The following is a 16,314-nucleotide window of genomic DNA, read 5'->3' as shown; positions in this document are numbered from 1 at the left end:
CCAAAAACTAAAAAAAAAAAAAAGCTGGGTTCGTGGCTTAGTGGTAAAGCACCCCCATGGTCCAATCCCCAGGGCCATAAAAACAAAAATAAAAAAATAAAAACTGTGGGATAGAGGCACGTGGCCTACAGGACAGGTTTCTACGTATAAAAGAGGTCTTCAGGGGAGGGAGTATGGCTCAGTGGTGGAGCACTTGCCTGGCATGTGTGAGGCACTGGGTTCGATCCTCAGCACCACATAAAAATAAATAAAATAAAGATATAAAGAGAGAGAGAGAGAGAGGTCATTGTACCTTAACAATTACGGCTTATTATAATTTCAAACTAAACCCCCACTTCTTAACATTTGGGCCTCACAGTCATCGTCTGGCTGCTGTTCTTTCTTAAGAGTCTCTTATTAAAGACAAGCCAACCAAAGTCCAGAGAGGAGAGCTGCAGTGTGGGAGAATCTTCTTCTTTCTATCACTTGGTAAAATAGCCATTTTTGGTTTGGTGTGGCCCACCGCCTTCTGCCATCCCCGCCTGTTCCCCGTCGGGAAGCTTTACTGGAGCAGCTTTGCTCTCGAATCCCACTGACCAGGACTGTCACCTCCCGCTGACGCCAGGCGAGGGAACACAGGTGCTCGTGAAGCCGAGCCTCCGTGTTCATTAAATGAAAAGCTTGGACCACAGCGAACCACCCGTGAATGAAGATTCACGAAGCTGCTCCCACTGCAGACGGTGAACTGGTGTTCTTGTCCAGGTAGTCAAATAAAGGGAAGATCAGGACAGCCTGGCTGCAGAGCGGTCACACTTTAGGGCCGACTGCAGCAGCCTGCCATCAGCACGTCTAGGGACAGGATTGCTGAAAAGGAGTGGGCCCTACAGCCAACACTGGCTGCACTGGATGGCTTAGGCCTTCCAATTGACCAGCCCTCACCTCCTCCTCCCAACCCAGACCTGCAGTCCCCATTGGAAATCCTCTCAAGTTAAAAGCACCTGGAAGACAGGGGGCAGATTTTTTAAAAAGAAAAAGAAAGAAATCCCTAAGAGTCAAGAGTTTAAACTTATGCCCCTGGTGGCCCACATAGTCTTATCTTGGCTCCAAAGGACAGAGACTCCAAATCATTGTAAATCACTTTAAAACTTCGTCCCAGTTGACTCTTTGATTCTTTGAGTTAAAAAATAAGATAACTGGAGCTTCCTTATGGAATAAATAGCTGTGGAGCTATTTTAAAGGAAAGGGCTACAAAATACCTGCTTACAAGCTTCTCAAGTTGAGAGGGCTAGTCCATTGATTCTCCCCTTTAGTAACTGGGTCTGGGCTTCGCGAGGTCTAGCTGTGCTTCGCCCGTAATAGTTACTCAGACCGTATTTGTTTAATTGAATTGAAAACTGTCACCAGTGCCCTTTGAAAAGCTGGACTTTCCGCACAGGGCTTCTCACTAGCCCAATATTTGCTCACCAAACTGGACATTATTAGGCGATCTAGATAGAGACAGAATTGCCTCTAGTTAGGGTCTGGAAAAAAGAGAGACTGGGCCAAATTAAAATAATCCGCTCACTGATTACACAGAACTGAAATAGGATTGTTTGGCACTCTGTTTTTTCTCCTTATCTTGCAAAATCAAATTAAGCATCAGTGGAAACAGTGGAGAGAGAGGAAAAAAATGGGAGAAAAGAAAAAAAAAAAAGAAAGAAAACCCAAAATGTGATTTCCAATGAGAATAGAGATTGGGTCTTTGTCAGGGTGGTCACGTTATTCCTGTGATAGCATCTCTCTCTGGGGGGTGTTATGTTATCTCTTGGCACGAACTCATGAAAGCTGAGATCTGCAGCGATAGGAAAAGTTTTGCAGTAGTGGGGACCCTGGAGAGGGTGGGGGATGCGGGAGACCGGCCAAGGTGGAGTGGTAAAGCAACTGAGTGTCATTCTGCAACCCTGTTGGAGGTTGATGTCATCCGTGTTAGTGAGGCCAAGCTTGCGGGGAGGCTGCTCAGCTTAGTGGATGACCAATTACCCAGAACCTTTGGAAAAGGAAACAGCCTTGAGAAGAGGCCATTCTTTAAATTTATCTTACTGCTTCATTAAACCACGGCCGGGGAGGGACCGCCTGCTGCCCTCCTCACCTTTGCCTCCAAGCTAACCCAGAGCTTCTCCTCTCCCCAGCTAAACTTCCTTCTTCCATATCTTACTCCCCGAGGCCTTTCCAAACAGATAAACTCAATGTTCCTGCTTGCCCATCAGCTGGAACACCGTATGTTTGGTATGAGGTACCCCAACTTGGGGTCATCTTGCCTAAAAGAAAAAGGGTTAGGAATCCCAATCTCTGGGTTAGGGAGCATTGGGCTGTGGAAACCTGGAGAAGAAACTTCTTGGGGAGCAACGGGACTTGGGCCACCCTCCAATAGGATGGGACTGATTCTGCAGCCCCTTCTGAAGAGATCCCTGCTCTCCTCTGGGAACCCGGATGGTGTTAGCGCTGGGGAGCTCCCTTTCCGGAAGGCAGATGGATAGCTGAATGGACTTTGGAAGTGCCCAGTGTTTGACTATTGCAGCCGTCACTCTGGGTGTATCACTGTCACATGATCCCATGTTTGTTGACGAAAATAAATAGAGAGTGGTTTTCAGAAACTATTCTCGGTGCCATGGTTTGTCATAAAACAATAAATAGAAAAGCCCTCGGTGTGCCAGCCAACGTTTCCCTCCGTATCTGAGAGATGGTGAAGCCCTGGCTGCACTCTATCTACAAACAAATAAAACTTTTTTATTTGCACTGCATTGGACTTTGGGTTCCAAAGCATCCCTTTGTTGATGATGGGCACATGAGGAGTCGCTGTTCTTACAATGACAGGAGCAAACTGGTGCCATGGGTAAAGTGGTCACCCTGAGCGGCGTGTGAAACGTGAGCCTACCGAATCGTAAAACCGAGATGGAATTGTAAACTCTGGTGAAAACATTTCTGTGCCTTCTAAAATTTACAGAGGCCAAATGTGGTGACTCAACCCATCGGAAAGATAGCTCGTCTTTTAAAACCCGACACTTAGAGCCAAACAAAGTGGGATCTCTTTTCCTCCATCTTTGGAAAACGCTCCAGTGAGCTGGAATTTGCCTCCTTGAGAAAAGAAGACTTGGGGACTGGGGGGACAAGGTCCCAAAAGAGAAGAGACTCGGGAACTCCAGTGGAAATAGGCAGGAGAGCATTGTCGTGTAGTTTGCTGATGGAGAAGTTGAGCTCTGGGGATCATTAATCCATACATCGATATTATAAAATCAATTAATTACTTGCCAGGGCTGTCAGGAATAGCTAAAGCTATAACAGATCTGAACCAATAGTGGTTGTTTTGTTTTGTTTTTTTCTGAGAAGAAGGAAAAAAAGTAAATATTCTGGAGCATAACCCAGTAGTAAGCAGAGTGCTTGCCTAACATGTGTGAGTCCCTAGATTCAATTCCCAGCACTAATCATCATCATCATCATCATCGTTCGTATATTTAAGAAAGAAAGCATTTGGATATATATTTTTCCCCCAGTGGTTGGTCTCAGTTGGCCAGGGCCCTTGCTTACCCTGAGTAGCAGCTTGGCTGGCATTCGATGATTTTTTTTTTCCTCTTTTTTAAGAGCTGTGGTTTTATGCTAGTTGATTTGAGTGTGAACCATTCTTCTTATTAAGTTTTCATTTGTTTGTCTTCGATCTCGAGACCACGGGGGGAGGCAGAATTACAGCTGACAGCCTTTCAAATTTCCCTCTTATCACACCCAGCCCTCAACTAGCACCTCGAGGAAAACAGCCCTTCAGAAGGCACTGCCCCCAAGTTCCAGCTGAAAGAGCTGTGGTTTCAAAGGCCCCTGTGGGTTCCAGGATAGCGATTTCTATGGAAAGGGAAAAAGACGCAGAAAAGAATCCAAGCAACAGTTGGGAGAGGGCGCTGGTCCTAGGTCAGGGTTTGCCATGAAGAACCGTTTGTGGAAAGTCTCGTGGTTTCCTTCGATTTTCATTTAGACATCAAGGATGCAGATGATCCTTGAAAACCCCTTGTGCTCTTTGAATCTCCTGGTTCTCAAAAAGCAGAGGACACAGGGGTTCCGAACAACAAAAGAGGTTAAGGAAACCAAACCCCAGTGCACTTCAGGATGCCATTGGCCTATCGTAGCTCAACAAGGAGAGCAGTGCTTGTCTAACGTGATGGGAGCCAGTCAGAAACCAGAAAGGGAAGAAGCAAGGCCCTAAGAACTCAGCTCTTCCTTGAGAAATTCTTGGTTTAGGTTTTGGTACTGGGGACTTAACTTAGGGGTGCTTTTATTTTTTTATTTTTTTATTTTGAGACAAAGTCTCACTAAGTTGCTGAGACTGGCCTCAACCTTTCAATCCTCCTATCTCAGCCTCCTGAGTCACTGGGATTACTAGCATGTACCAAACCCCAAGCCAGTTTTGACTCTGACAAATAGATGGTTTGTGGAAGGGATGAGTTGGCTCCTACATTCAAGTGGCTCTTCATGCTATAAAGGATGAGTTCTGCTTCCACTCCAGCTGGTACAGAGAGATCCTGAAGGCTATCCTTGAAATTCAAGGATACACAACAGTTCCCGCTAGTGGAACATGCACCCTTAAGTCCCAGGCTGTTGCCTCACTTCTGAGTATATGTTCTGAAAATGTCGTGTTTAAATTTAATACCCCATAACTTACAAAGTCACAATGCAGTAAGTTTAAGTTCCAGAATTTAAATTTTAACTTTGTGACTATCTTAGGGTTTTTTTGTTTGTTTGTTTGTTTGTTTGTTTGTACTGGAACATGTGTTATCAGCATGATGAGACTCATGATTTCAGGTTGACTGTCCATTTTCTTAAAACTTAGGGGAAAAAAATTTGTGTTGCCAATTAGCGCATGTTCTGCAACTGCTTGGCTCATTGCAACTAGAAGAGAATCAGAGATGGATCCAGGTTTTTTCAGACCCAGAAATGCATACAATGGTTGGGGCGTTCTCTAAGAAAAATGATGAGAACAGAATTGCTCAAGCCCTTTTACAAACTAAAACAAAAAAGTCTGTGCATTTTTTAATATTTAGTTTTTAGTTGTATACATTTATTGTGTTTATTTGTTTTTAGTGGTGCTGAGGATTGAACCCAGGGCCTCGAGTGTGCTAGGCGAGTGCTCTACCGCTGAGCCACAGCCCAGCCTGGTGCCTACTTTTAAAGAGTCATTTTTTAACCTTGTGCAGGTGTAATTAACAAATAAAAATCATATACATTTATATTTTTTTAAATAATAGAAATCCCCCAAAATAACCTGTGCTTTATTAGTGGATCTTTCTCATTCACTCCTCATCTTGCTTTTTTTTTTTTTTTTTAAGTTTACAAGGAGCTGTAAACTTAAGAACCTTCATATGTAATCCCTTTGTATATTAAAATGCTGATGTTATTGGATTACTAAGGGACACGACTCTTAGTGTACTTAGCAGGCATGAAGCCCTGGGTTCCATCCCTACCACCAAAAGAAAAGAAAAGAAAAACAAAGCGAACTTTCCTTACTGAGCATGATTTCATCATTAAGCCCATTTCCCCTTTTGTCTCCCGTGGGAGACTCACCATAGATCTGTGACTTCAGTTTCATCATCTAGTGAAACTGTGCCCTTAATCCTATCCTGGCTTTGATATGTGGAAACACTTTTGAAAATCAAAATAAATTATATTTGATGTGTGTTTCCAAAAAAAAAATTGATTTTTCCCTTACAGAAACCATATTGCTCTCCATTCCCACTTTTTTTTTTTTCTGGTCCATCCAATCATGAAAAGTACATTTCACCTAATGGCCAGACGCAGATTTCTCCTGAGGCTGGTGAGGCTTGGGTTTGGGGGCCCTTACGCAGAGCCCCTTCTCCTGCTCTGGGAAGGGCCTGAGTGCTTTTCTTCTTTCCATTTTATTATTTTTCTTACAAAAGGCCCCAGCAGTTGCTGTATGTTCCTGGATCCACGTCGGGATCCTCTCCTAGTTGTAATGACACTTTCTTTCCTGTGAAGGATGCTCCTCCAGACACTAGATGCAGTCAGTATCCGCAGATAATTAAGCACATTTTAGTCACAAACTAGAAGAGTAAAATCATGGGGACAAATTCTGAAGACCATATGGCTCCTCGTACAGGGGCAGACCGGATGATAGTGTACAAGCCAACCGAAGGTGTAAGGGCTCACTTTGCTTCGTGCAAAAATCCAGAAGAGTGACCCTGGAAGATCAATGCATTTTATATGGGATATTCTACAGAAGGCTACTAGAGTCCTTTCAGTTCATGACTCAAGATAATGATTTAGCTCTTCCTAAGGTAGTCAAGACACTACCTTTTCACTAGGTTGTGAGGGTGTTGGGTGTGTTTTTACTCTGTTTGTTGTTGTTGTTGTTGTTGTTTTCATACCAGGGATTGAACCCAGGGCCGGACTTTTTCATTTTTAATTTTGAGACAGGTCCTCACTAAATTGCTTAGGGCCTCTCGCTAAGTTGCCAAGGTTGGCTTTGAACTTGCCGTCCTCCTGCCTCAGACTCCCGAGTCACTGGGACCACAGGTGTGCACCAACCCTCCCTTGTCCTAGATTAGAGGATAAGAAGGTCCCGTGTGAGCCGTGAAGGAGAGATGCACCATGCCTGGGAATCACTCTGGCCTTTGGCAGCTCTCCCTGGAGGTGGAAAGAGTCTATGCAGACTTCAAAAATACAATTAAAACAGCATTATCAGGTATAACTAGGGAAATACAATAACAGAAAATAAAAAATGTCAGTACCCAAATTTTTTTTGCCAGTTCACTACTTTTTCAGAATGCTGAAGGGATTTTTTAAAAAATGGACTGGTTTGGCATGATGGTGGGGGTGCTGATTCCTTTCTCTGTCCTTGAGCGTTTACTGCCAGGAAATCCTGACTAACACTGATTGCCAAGGGGTTAAAGTCACATTGTTGTTAAATAAGGAGCGAAAATTAGCAGGATTCGGTGCCCTATGTTCAGCTATCCCAGAGTTTCAAAAACAGGAACCTGGGGCCCTATACGAGGGGACAGGGGAAGTCAGGGGGAAGAGTCACAAGGGTGATTTATCAGGGCAGAGTTCCAGAGACACGGCTCACCCGGAGGTGAAAGAATTTTGTGCAGATGTGCTGTGCCAAGGAGCCAAATGGTTGCGCAGAAGCTCCTCTGGGAGTTGAAGTGGGCATTTCTGAGAACAGTCTTGCCACGTGTGAAGAGGGGATTTTTTTTTTCTTTTTCGTTTTCCCCACACACACACACTTTTGTGTGCACTGCAGGGGATGGAACCCAGGGCTTCGTGCAAGAGCTCTACCACCGAGCCACACTCCAGCCGATGGGAGGATTCTGTGTGCGGCCTGTTAGGGATCAGGCATGCGCAGTGGGACTTCTCAGGTGTCCATAGTGTCTATCGCATCCCATGCTCAGGGAAGTAAAGAATGACAAAGTTTCGTTAGTATACATTTGATACAGTATAAAACTCCTGAAAGACCCCCCCAAAAAAATGTATAGGTTTTCTCTAGGATCCTTAAAAGCATTATTATCCATTCAAATTCTCATGATGAAATTCTGACCTGCACCAGGCACAGTGGCATACACCTGTAATCCCAGCAACCCAGGAGGCTGAGGCAGAAGGATCACTAGTTCAAAGCCAGCCTGGGCAACTTGGTGAGCGTATACCTCAAAATAAAAAGGGTTAGGGCTGGGGCTCAGTGATTAAGTGTTTCTGGGTTCAATCCCCACTACCAAAAAAAAAAAAAAAAAAGCAAAATTTCTAAGAAATACTGCACATTTGGCTCTTAATTATCTTGAAGAAATATTTAGAGCTAGCAGGCAGATCTTTTCTTGGGTCCTCACATCTATCCCCTTGGGGTTGGCAAAGCAGTACAGTTAAAGTGGATTTTCATGGAACAAAAGTGCTCGTAGAATAACTCGGGTATATGGTGTCCGAATAATATGCAAGTTTGTAAGTCTGCTCAGCATCTCAAGAATGGTTATTGTGTTATTCCCTCCATTAAGGACTGGTGAAAATCACAGACTCCAGTAGCAACAATAGAATCTCTGGCCAGTGAATCGCGAAGCTGGCTACCACACCATTCATGTTCCCCCCCTGCCTCCTGCCATTTGGGAGAGAATTCTCAGCTGCTCAAAAGGAACCTCACATTGAGTACACCAGATTCGTCGTGTTCAGCATGCATGTGTGTGCACCCATACTCGTGTCCACACATGCACCTCCTGCCCCCCCATACACATACACAGCACTTCTGAGATGCAACAGAGAAGTAGAACCCTGCGATTGCATCCTTTCCCTCACCTGAGAAGCTGATGAATAGGACCCGTATGTAGTTCAGTGCATCTGATGTGTGTAGCTATTTCCCCCTTCCCAGTGAGAATAACCTTGGAATTTTCACAGTGACCACAACCTTTGATTCATTCTACAGTTTTTTTTTTTTTTTGGTTTTTTTGGTACTGGGGATTGAACCCAGCCTACTGAGTTGCATCCCCACCCCTTTTTTATTTTTTATATTGAGACAGGGTCTCACTTAGTTACTGAGGGGCCTCCTGTGTTGCTAAGGCTGTCCTCAAACTTGCAATCCTCCTCCCTCAGCCTCCCAGAAGGCTGGAATTACAGGCATGTGCCTCCATGCCCGGCATACCTTGCTTTTGAAAATGGCCTGTTACAAAACCTGAGTAACTGATGCGTGTATTTGATTGATTAGTTGACCCTTGAGGACAGGTATTTTAAAAAGTAAGTTCAGGGCCTGGGGTTGTGGCTCAGCAGTAGAGTGCTCACCTAGCACATGCTGGGTGGGGCACTGGGTTTAATCCTCAGCATCAGAAGAAAAATAAAATACAGCTATTGTGTACAACTAAAACAAAATATTTTCTTTTTAAACAAAGTAAGTTCAAAGCAGTTCTTATTTTGCTACTTTTTGCATACCTTACCCACAGCCCTCCACATCTGCTAGTCCTGAGACAGATGGCTTCCAGAGCATTAAAAGAAGAGAGACACTTTCTTGGCTCAATATTTCTAATCTGCTTTTTTTTTTTTTAATAGTGAAGTGTGTTTTATGTGCACACGGTTTCATTTGTGATCTGAATAGATTCAACGTAAAACTTCAAGATTCCTTTATGTTCCAGTAGGTCTTTTCAGCCCTGAGTTGCTGAAGTGATTTTTTTTCCACTGAATGAAGGTTTAAAGCATATTCTGTTGAAAGCCAAGATAAACAGCAGATTTTTGCAGCATTTTAAAAATCAAAGAGAAATCAGAACCGTTAGCCCATCACAGGTAAAGCATTAATAGGAGAAGTTGAAGGGGGAAAAGACCACAATTGGTAAAATAGGTTTGGTCCCAGCCCATAGTAAAGCTGAGTAATAAGAAGAGTCTTTCCTCATGCTTAAATGTCTTCAACTTGACGGATCTTCGTTAGCAAAGCAAACATTTATAAAGAAGCCCTTTTCTGAACTGAGGTGTCGTTTGCCACCAGGGAGAAAAACCTCCGACTCAACCACTTTTGCCCTCTCTCCTTTGCAGCCGTTTGTCATCTATGACATGAATTCCTTAATGATGGGAGAAGACAAGATCAAGTTCAAGCACATCACCCCGCTGCAGGAGCAGAGCAAGGAGGTGGCCATCCGCATCTTTCAGGGATGCCAGTTCCGCTCGGTGGAAGCCGTGCAGGAGATCACGGAGTACGCCAAAAGCATTCCCGGCTTTGTGAACCTTGACTTGAACGACCAAGTAACTCTCCTCAAGTACGGCGTCCATGAGATCATCTACACCATGCTGGCCTCTCTGATGAATAAAGACGGCGTCCTCATATCCGAGGGCCAAGGGTTCATGACCAGGGAGTTCCTCAAGAGCCTGCGGAAGCCCTTTGGTGACTTTATGGAGCCCAAGTTCGAGTTTGCTGTGAAGTTCAATGCACTGGAATTAGACGACAGCGACTTGGCCATATTTATAGCCGTCATCATTCTCAGTGGAGGTAAGATCCTTTTCTTTTCTTTTCTTTTCTTTTTTAATCTTCACAGCGGAGGATGGGAGGGTGGCAAGATGCCTGCCAAGATTTTTTTGCATTTCCTCTGTGCTCGTCTACATTCTCGTTCAGTCTCAACCTCACTTTTCATGCAGCAGATGTGAATGGCATGGCGCCTTAAGAGTGTCACGACCCGTGTCGCATATCAGGAAAGAACACCAGAAGCTTGCCATATTCAGGCTGCAGGGGGCGGGGGGGGGGCACCCAGGCTTAATTCTTTTATCCATCCAAATGGTTTTTTTTTTTAATTTATTTTTCTATCAAAATCCACTCATCAAGGACAAATGTCCTCTTGTTTTTCTTTGTGGTTTTTTTTTTTTTCCTTTACTTCTCAGAAGGTTCACCCAATGACATAGCTTGAAATCCTGCTCACATGGTCTAGAGAAGGCGCTCCCAAGTGGTTCGGGTCCAGTTATATGTCTGTCTGTCGTCATAAGACCCTCCCTGGGACTACCTTCCTGATAACAGATCGGAAGGAACCTCTGTCCACTTCCCTCCACCTGCTCTGTCACGTGGAGCTGTCTGGTGGCTTCCTTTCATGTCCCTTTTCGAGGTGGTTGGCCGTGATTAAGAATGCAGCGCGAACCCAAAAAGCACACAGCTGGGAAATAAATGGGGTCACTGCCTTTGGGGCCTTTCCAGTACACGATCTAAGTAACCAACTCCGAAAGCCAGGCTCTGAACCCGACGTTGACGTTGGCTAGCCTTTCATGTTCCCAAGTGAAGTCGAAGGAAGTTGTCCTTTCATCTCTGTGTCTAAAAATCCCTTTAAGGGACAAGTGCTCCCTCACACCGAAAGGGACTTCAGAAAAGCTTTTTATGTAGCACTCCACAGCGCATCCTCCATTGATGGATGGGGCTGCCGTTCATCAGCGCAGATGTCCACAGGTATCAGCCACGCTGTGTGCGAGAAAGAGCGTGAGCCTCTCGGCAGTCCTGGGTTGGTCACGTGAGGGCAGACTGCTCCTGAAGTCAGGGGCCTGGTGAGCTGCTGGTGCTGCACAGTGAAGTACTTCCTGTGGCCAGCCAGTGTTCTGAGCGCTTCCTGCCTATTCACTCAATGCTCTGGACCCATTGGGGCTGGGACCATTTTACAGACCAGGAAAAGGAGCCACTGAAAGTCTTGCTCACTTGCTTAAGGCAGCGCAGCGCCAAAGGTAGAGTTGGAACCTAACCTACCTTCAGGGCTCCTACTGTTCAAATGCCTGGGTGCAAACAGATGACGGGATGGCGGGGGCTGACTCTGGGGCCACAAGCTCAGTGTCAAGTAACTTTTGATGTTGTTTTAAAGAACAAAAATATACCGTCCAACATGTTTTAATATCTTGACCAAATCTACCAGTTAAATTAACCCTTGAGCCCCTAGGATCTTTGATTCATTCAACCCAAAACAATGCGATTCCAGTTTATTTGAAGTTCACTGGAAGAAAAATGTTCAATTTTGACCCAGATGTGGTGGCGCATGTCTGTCATCCCAGCCACTCGGGAGGCTGAGGCTGGAAGACTGCAAGGTGGAGGCCAGCCTCAGCATCTGGGCGTGACCCTGCCTCAAAATAAAAACTAAAAAGGGCTGGGGATGTGGTTTAGTGGTAGAGCACCCCAGGGTTCAATACCCAGTGCCAAAGAAAATAATAATAATAGCCATACAGAAGAATATTGTTAAGTGTTGCTGTAGGAAACATTCTTTTGTGTAAATCTCTCTCCAAGTTTTAGATTATTTTTTTTTCATTCTGAATTACCAGAAATGGAATTGCTGGCTATGGACATTTTTAAGTCTTCCAATGATTTGGCGTCATTGCCAAATCGCTTGCTTTCCATGAAGTTTGTAGCAGTTTATATTCCCCCCGCAGATACGAAGGGAGGCAAGAGCTCACAGAGCATGCCAGAAGTAGTCCTGGTTTTGTAAAGCAGAGTGTTCGGAATAAGCCACTCAGATGTGGTTAGTTTCTAAGGAGGAACACTCTAGGGGACCTGGGGACTTAGCTCAGTGTTAGCAAGCTGGCCTGGATTCTCTTCCCTGGGTTCTATCCCTGGTCCCTAAACAAAAAAAAAGAAAAAGAAAGAAACATGATAATTCTGGGCTTTGTAAACCTGAGAAGTATTGTTTTATAGATATGGAATAACAAGGTGGTTCCGTCTAGGAAGAATTACCATTACTGCCCCTACTTCCTGTCGATTTCTTGCAAGTGACATTATTTAAAAATTAGTGGTTCGTTAGGCCTTTAAAATTGGTACTAGGACAATAGCTCAGGGGGACAGCACTTGCCTAGCATGCACAAGGCTCCGGGTTCCATTCCCAGAACCACAAAAGATGAAGAAAAATCATTAATTTGCCAAGAAACGGCTCTCTAAATAATGTGATTGGATTTGATGTGATACTGGGATTACTGGATCTGATTGATACTGGTTTGTGAGAATTAAAGACCGGGCTGTTGAAATGTCCATGTCGTATACAACAAGTGCCTTTTTAGCCTTCTCCAGACTGTCTCCGCGGTCGCCAATATCCAGATCTCATTTGATTCTCAGAACAGTGAAAGAAATCTGAAGGGTAGCAGCCTGCCACAGATTATTAACATCTTTTATCTGTGGTGATAATGAAAAGAAAACATATGAATAATTTTAGACTTCCTCAAATTTAAAAAAAAAAAAATCAAGGGGGTGCAGTTACCACTGACTCATTCCTGTATCACAAAAGCCAGATCGTTCCCCGACCAAAGTTTGCTTTTGCAGATGAAATCTAAACACAGGCGGCAGATAAGAATGAACAGACGGGACCCCTTGTTTGCCCAGTTCGCAGGAGTGTGACTCTCTTCTTTGCTCAGAGAAGCTGATTGCGAGTAGGCCAGGTAAAGAGGTGCCTAGCAGTTGGTCCCAGCCCAAAGACTGGCTTCTCTAGTAAGCTTTGGGGCATCTGTAGATTGGTGACATGGTCGGTGACCTCAGTAACTCAGATTTTGGTTGGTTGGTTTCTGAATTCCAGAAAGGGAAAAAAAAAATATTCATGTAAGCAAGAGGCTTTGATGCCAGGAAACAAATTTCTGATCCTACCCAGTCTTCACAAGATTGATTATCTTCTCCTCTGCCGTTTATTTGGAAATTTATCAATTGCTTTAGTGATTTCAGAAAGAAGTGCTTTGGGCAGGGACCCAGGTGACCTCATTCTGAGCATCTGAATCACAGAAGAAGCTTCTCTGGGGAAGGCACGTGGGACCCTAGGCTGAGGAACCAGTAAGAGTGGGTGCTGTGTTAAGTGGAGGGAAGCGAGCTAGGGGACTGGGGAGACTTAGAGGGGATTTTTTTGGATAAAGGTAGCTGCTTTGACCCAACACAGTATTTGCTGGGGACATCAGAGTTGCAACCCTAAGATTGCTGTCGTTAACTTCACCACCCCTCAAAACTGCTGAACCCGCTTGATGGGGTGCTGAGATTGGCCCCTGTGCTTCTGAGCATGTCCGCTGTTCACTCAGCTCTGGGAGCCAGCTTGCTCAGAAAGATGACCTAGTTCTCAAACTGTCCTCCTGCCTCTCCCCCTCCCCCACCCAGAGCTGGGGGACAGGAATCACACTAACTAGGAAGAGCTCAGTTCTTTGTACCTCTGTGAGAGCACTCCAGGTCCACCTCTCTTAGGTCCCCACAGAATTCCAGGTCACTATTCTCATTCCATAGGAAGAAAAGGGAGGGTCCTAGACCCAGGCGGTTCTGCTAAGGTCTAGTGACTATGGAGCAGGGGAACTAGGACTGAGAGCCAGGTGTCCTAACGAACAACCCCCGTGGCTCTGTCCCCTCTGCCTCCTGGCGAGCGGACCCAGGTCAGCTCAGCCACTCTGCTGCTCGTGACTGCCACCTGTCCTCCCTTCCCCATCCTCCCTAGGCCCCAGGCCCGTCAGCCAGAAGGAGCCTGTCCTTGCCTGTAGCAGCAAATAATAGCTCCCTCGCACCCTCTAGACCCGCTGTGAGGTGCATGGCGTCAGGAGTAATAAAACTGCCTCCGGCAAGGGTAGGTTTGCAACTGGCGCCACAGCCCGGTGCCAGCCTCCCTAGCAAACCCCCAGAAGGTCCCCGTGGCCAGTGCCGAGCGCACAGCTCAGGAAGGCTGACAGGCCCCAGGACGCCCTGCGGGACGTCTCGCCCCCTTGAGCGTGTGCCCTTTGGTGAAGAAAAGCTACCTGAGTTCCAGCTGGAACTTGGCAACAGGAAGAGGCGCTTTCTGTTCATTCAGAACAGTTTGGAATCCATTTCAGTCCTTCCTACACTTCCAAGATAGGAGGGAGGAAATTCACTGGATTTTACGATGTACTTTTCAAGGCGCATTGCCACTGCTGTCTGAATGACAGAGGAGCTGCAAAGATCATGGCGACAGCCACAGACGGCCACGCATCCAACCATTTACGCGCCCATCCTCATTTACCCTCTGGAGTCTGGCCTGGACGTGCAAACCACCTCCAGGGCAGCTCCTGTGTCCAGCGGATCCCAGAACATTCCATCCCTGCAGCAGCCCCGGACAGCTGTTCTTGGAGTGAGCCACTGTAGAGCAGGCAGGGAGAACAGGGGACAGAAGGATTTGTTCCCACTGCCGTACATTTGCAGAAGGGGTGACCTTCTCTGTCAGTTTTTGTGTCTCACTTTATCAGGTCAGTAACCCAAGGCCCCTATGGCTCATGGCTCATGACATGATAGATGGACAAATATACTTTTTAATTTGTTGGAATGAAAGTAGAATCAGGCGGGGTGCAGTGGCACACACCTGTAATCCCAACAGCTTGGGAGGCTGATACAGGAGGATCACAAGTTCAAGGCCAGCCTCAGCAATGACGAGGTGCTGAGCAACTCAGTGAGACCCTGTCTCTAAATAAAATGCAAAATAGGGCTGGGGATGTGGCTCAATGGTTAAGTGCCCCCAAGTTCAATCCAAAAATAAAAAAAAAAAAATACCAAAAGTAAATACATAAAGTAGGATTGAAGTGCAACACCCAACTGAAGAAATATTTATTAAATGAATAATAACCCGAAATAATAATACTAGAACGTGCTAAGCACTTTACACACACTGATGATCTTTGCGAGATCTTTCCTGTAGCTCTGTGTGGTCTGTTACCATCCCCATTTTACAGATAGAGAAAATAGAAGCTCAGCAAGATAAAGCAGCTTGCCCAAGGTCACACAGTTTACTCATTGATGAGGCCAAGGTTCAGATCCAGGTCTCTCACGACTTTAAAATGAGCATACCTGGGGCTGGGGACGTAGCTTGGTGGGACAGCCCTGGATTCCATCCTCTGAACCATCGGATTCGATTGCCTGCCGTGTATTGATATGTGGAAGGATCTTAGTATAATCACCTTGGTGTGGAGTTCCTTGATACTTGTCAAAAAATAGTTCCCTATTCCCATAGCATCTCCAAATGTCATGATGAAGAATTTCCAGGTTATCGTTTGGCTATTACTCATTAGTATTCAAAGTCCTTCTTAGGATGCCATGTCAACCTAACCATCTAACGAAATTAGCCCTTGATTTTGAAAATCGCAGGGAAGGCACAGGACCTAGTGATAAGGCTGGTGACTGGGGTTGGCTTCTTAAACCTGTCAGCCAGCCAGGCTCCTGGACATAGCCGTGCTGTTTGCAGAACCTATCACAGAAATGGATGGTAAACTTCAAATAGCCAAGTGAACACATCTCTGCTTAATCAGATACCATCTTACCCTAGACTCTAATATTCTGGAGCGTTTGCAGAAAAATTTTAAACTGCTAAAATCCCTTCATTCCTCCCTGCCCTGCAGAAACAAGCAGACTCACCTGCAGCAGAAGCAAAACACCTCATTCCAGCTCACAGAACCCAGGTGACCCACAGGCATGGAGCTTGAGGGGTGCCGGGCTTAGGAGTGTCCCCTCTCTCATCCCCATCCATCCCTCCGTTGCCCTTTGAAGTCCCAAGCATATTCCCAGCTCTGAAATGAAAAGCGTCCCCTTTCCGTTTTTTTTCCGGCACAGCCATTGCTGTAAGTTATATCGTTATGAACACTTCAGCATTTTTCTGTAGAAAGTGGGCGTCGGTGGGCTTCTGCTGTTCTAGAAGAAATCCCAGCTTAGGGAACCTGTCATATTGCTCATTCCAAAGACCCCACAGTCTTCTTAGTCTATGAGCATCTGCCTTACCAGTCAAATGGAGTGGAGACAAAACCCAAAAGTGTTTAAAAAAAAAAATAGTAAGACAGTGATGAACACAATAGGCCGAATTTATTTTGGGGGGTGCTGGAGATGGAACCCAGGGCATCACACAGGCTAAGCCACATACTCTACCACGG

At 45.5% G+C, this 16,314-nt stretch overlaps 1 protein-coding gene across 5 annotated transcripts in view; it reads left to right on the top strand.

Moving 5' to 3' along the window:
• Window positions 1-16,314, top strand: part of Pparg (peroxisome proliferator activated receptor gamma) — a 167,105-nt gene that overhangs the window by 114,276 nt on the left and 36,515 nt on the right. For all 5 annotated transcript variants that reach the window (XM_040290998.2, XM_078033457.1, XM_078033458.1 and 2 more), the window contains one exon: window positions 9,514-9,964. In XM_040290998.2, coding sequence (XP_040146932.1) covers window positions 9,514-9,964 — 451 coding nt within the window. The remainder of the gene's footprint in view (window positions 1-9,513; window positions 9,965-16,314) is intronic.

Source organism: Ictidomys tridecemlineatus, chromosome 16 (assembly GCF_052094955.1).
Source record: "Ictidomys tridecemlineatus isolate mIctTri1 chromosome 16, mIctTri1.hap1, whole genome shotgun sequence".
Lineage (NCBI taxonomy): Eukaryota > Metazoa > Chordata > Mammalia > Rodentia > Sciuridae > Ictidomys > Ictidomys tridecemlineatus.
This window is presented reverse-complemented; position numbering and strand designations above follow the sequence as displayed.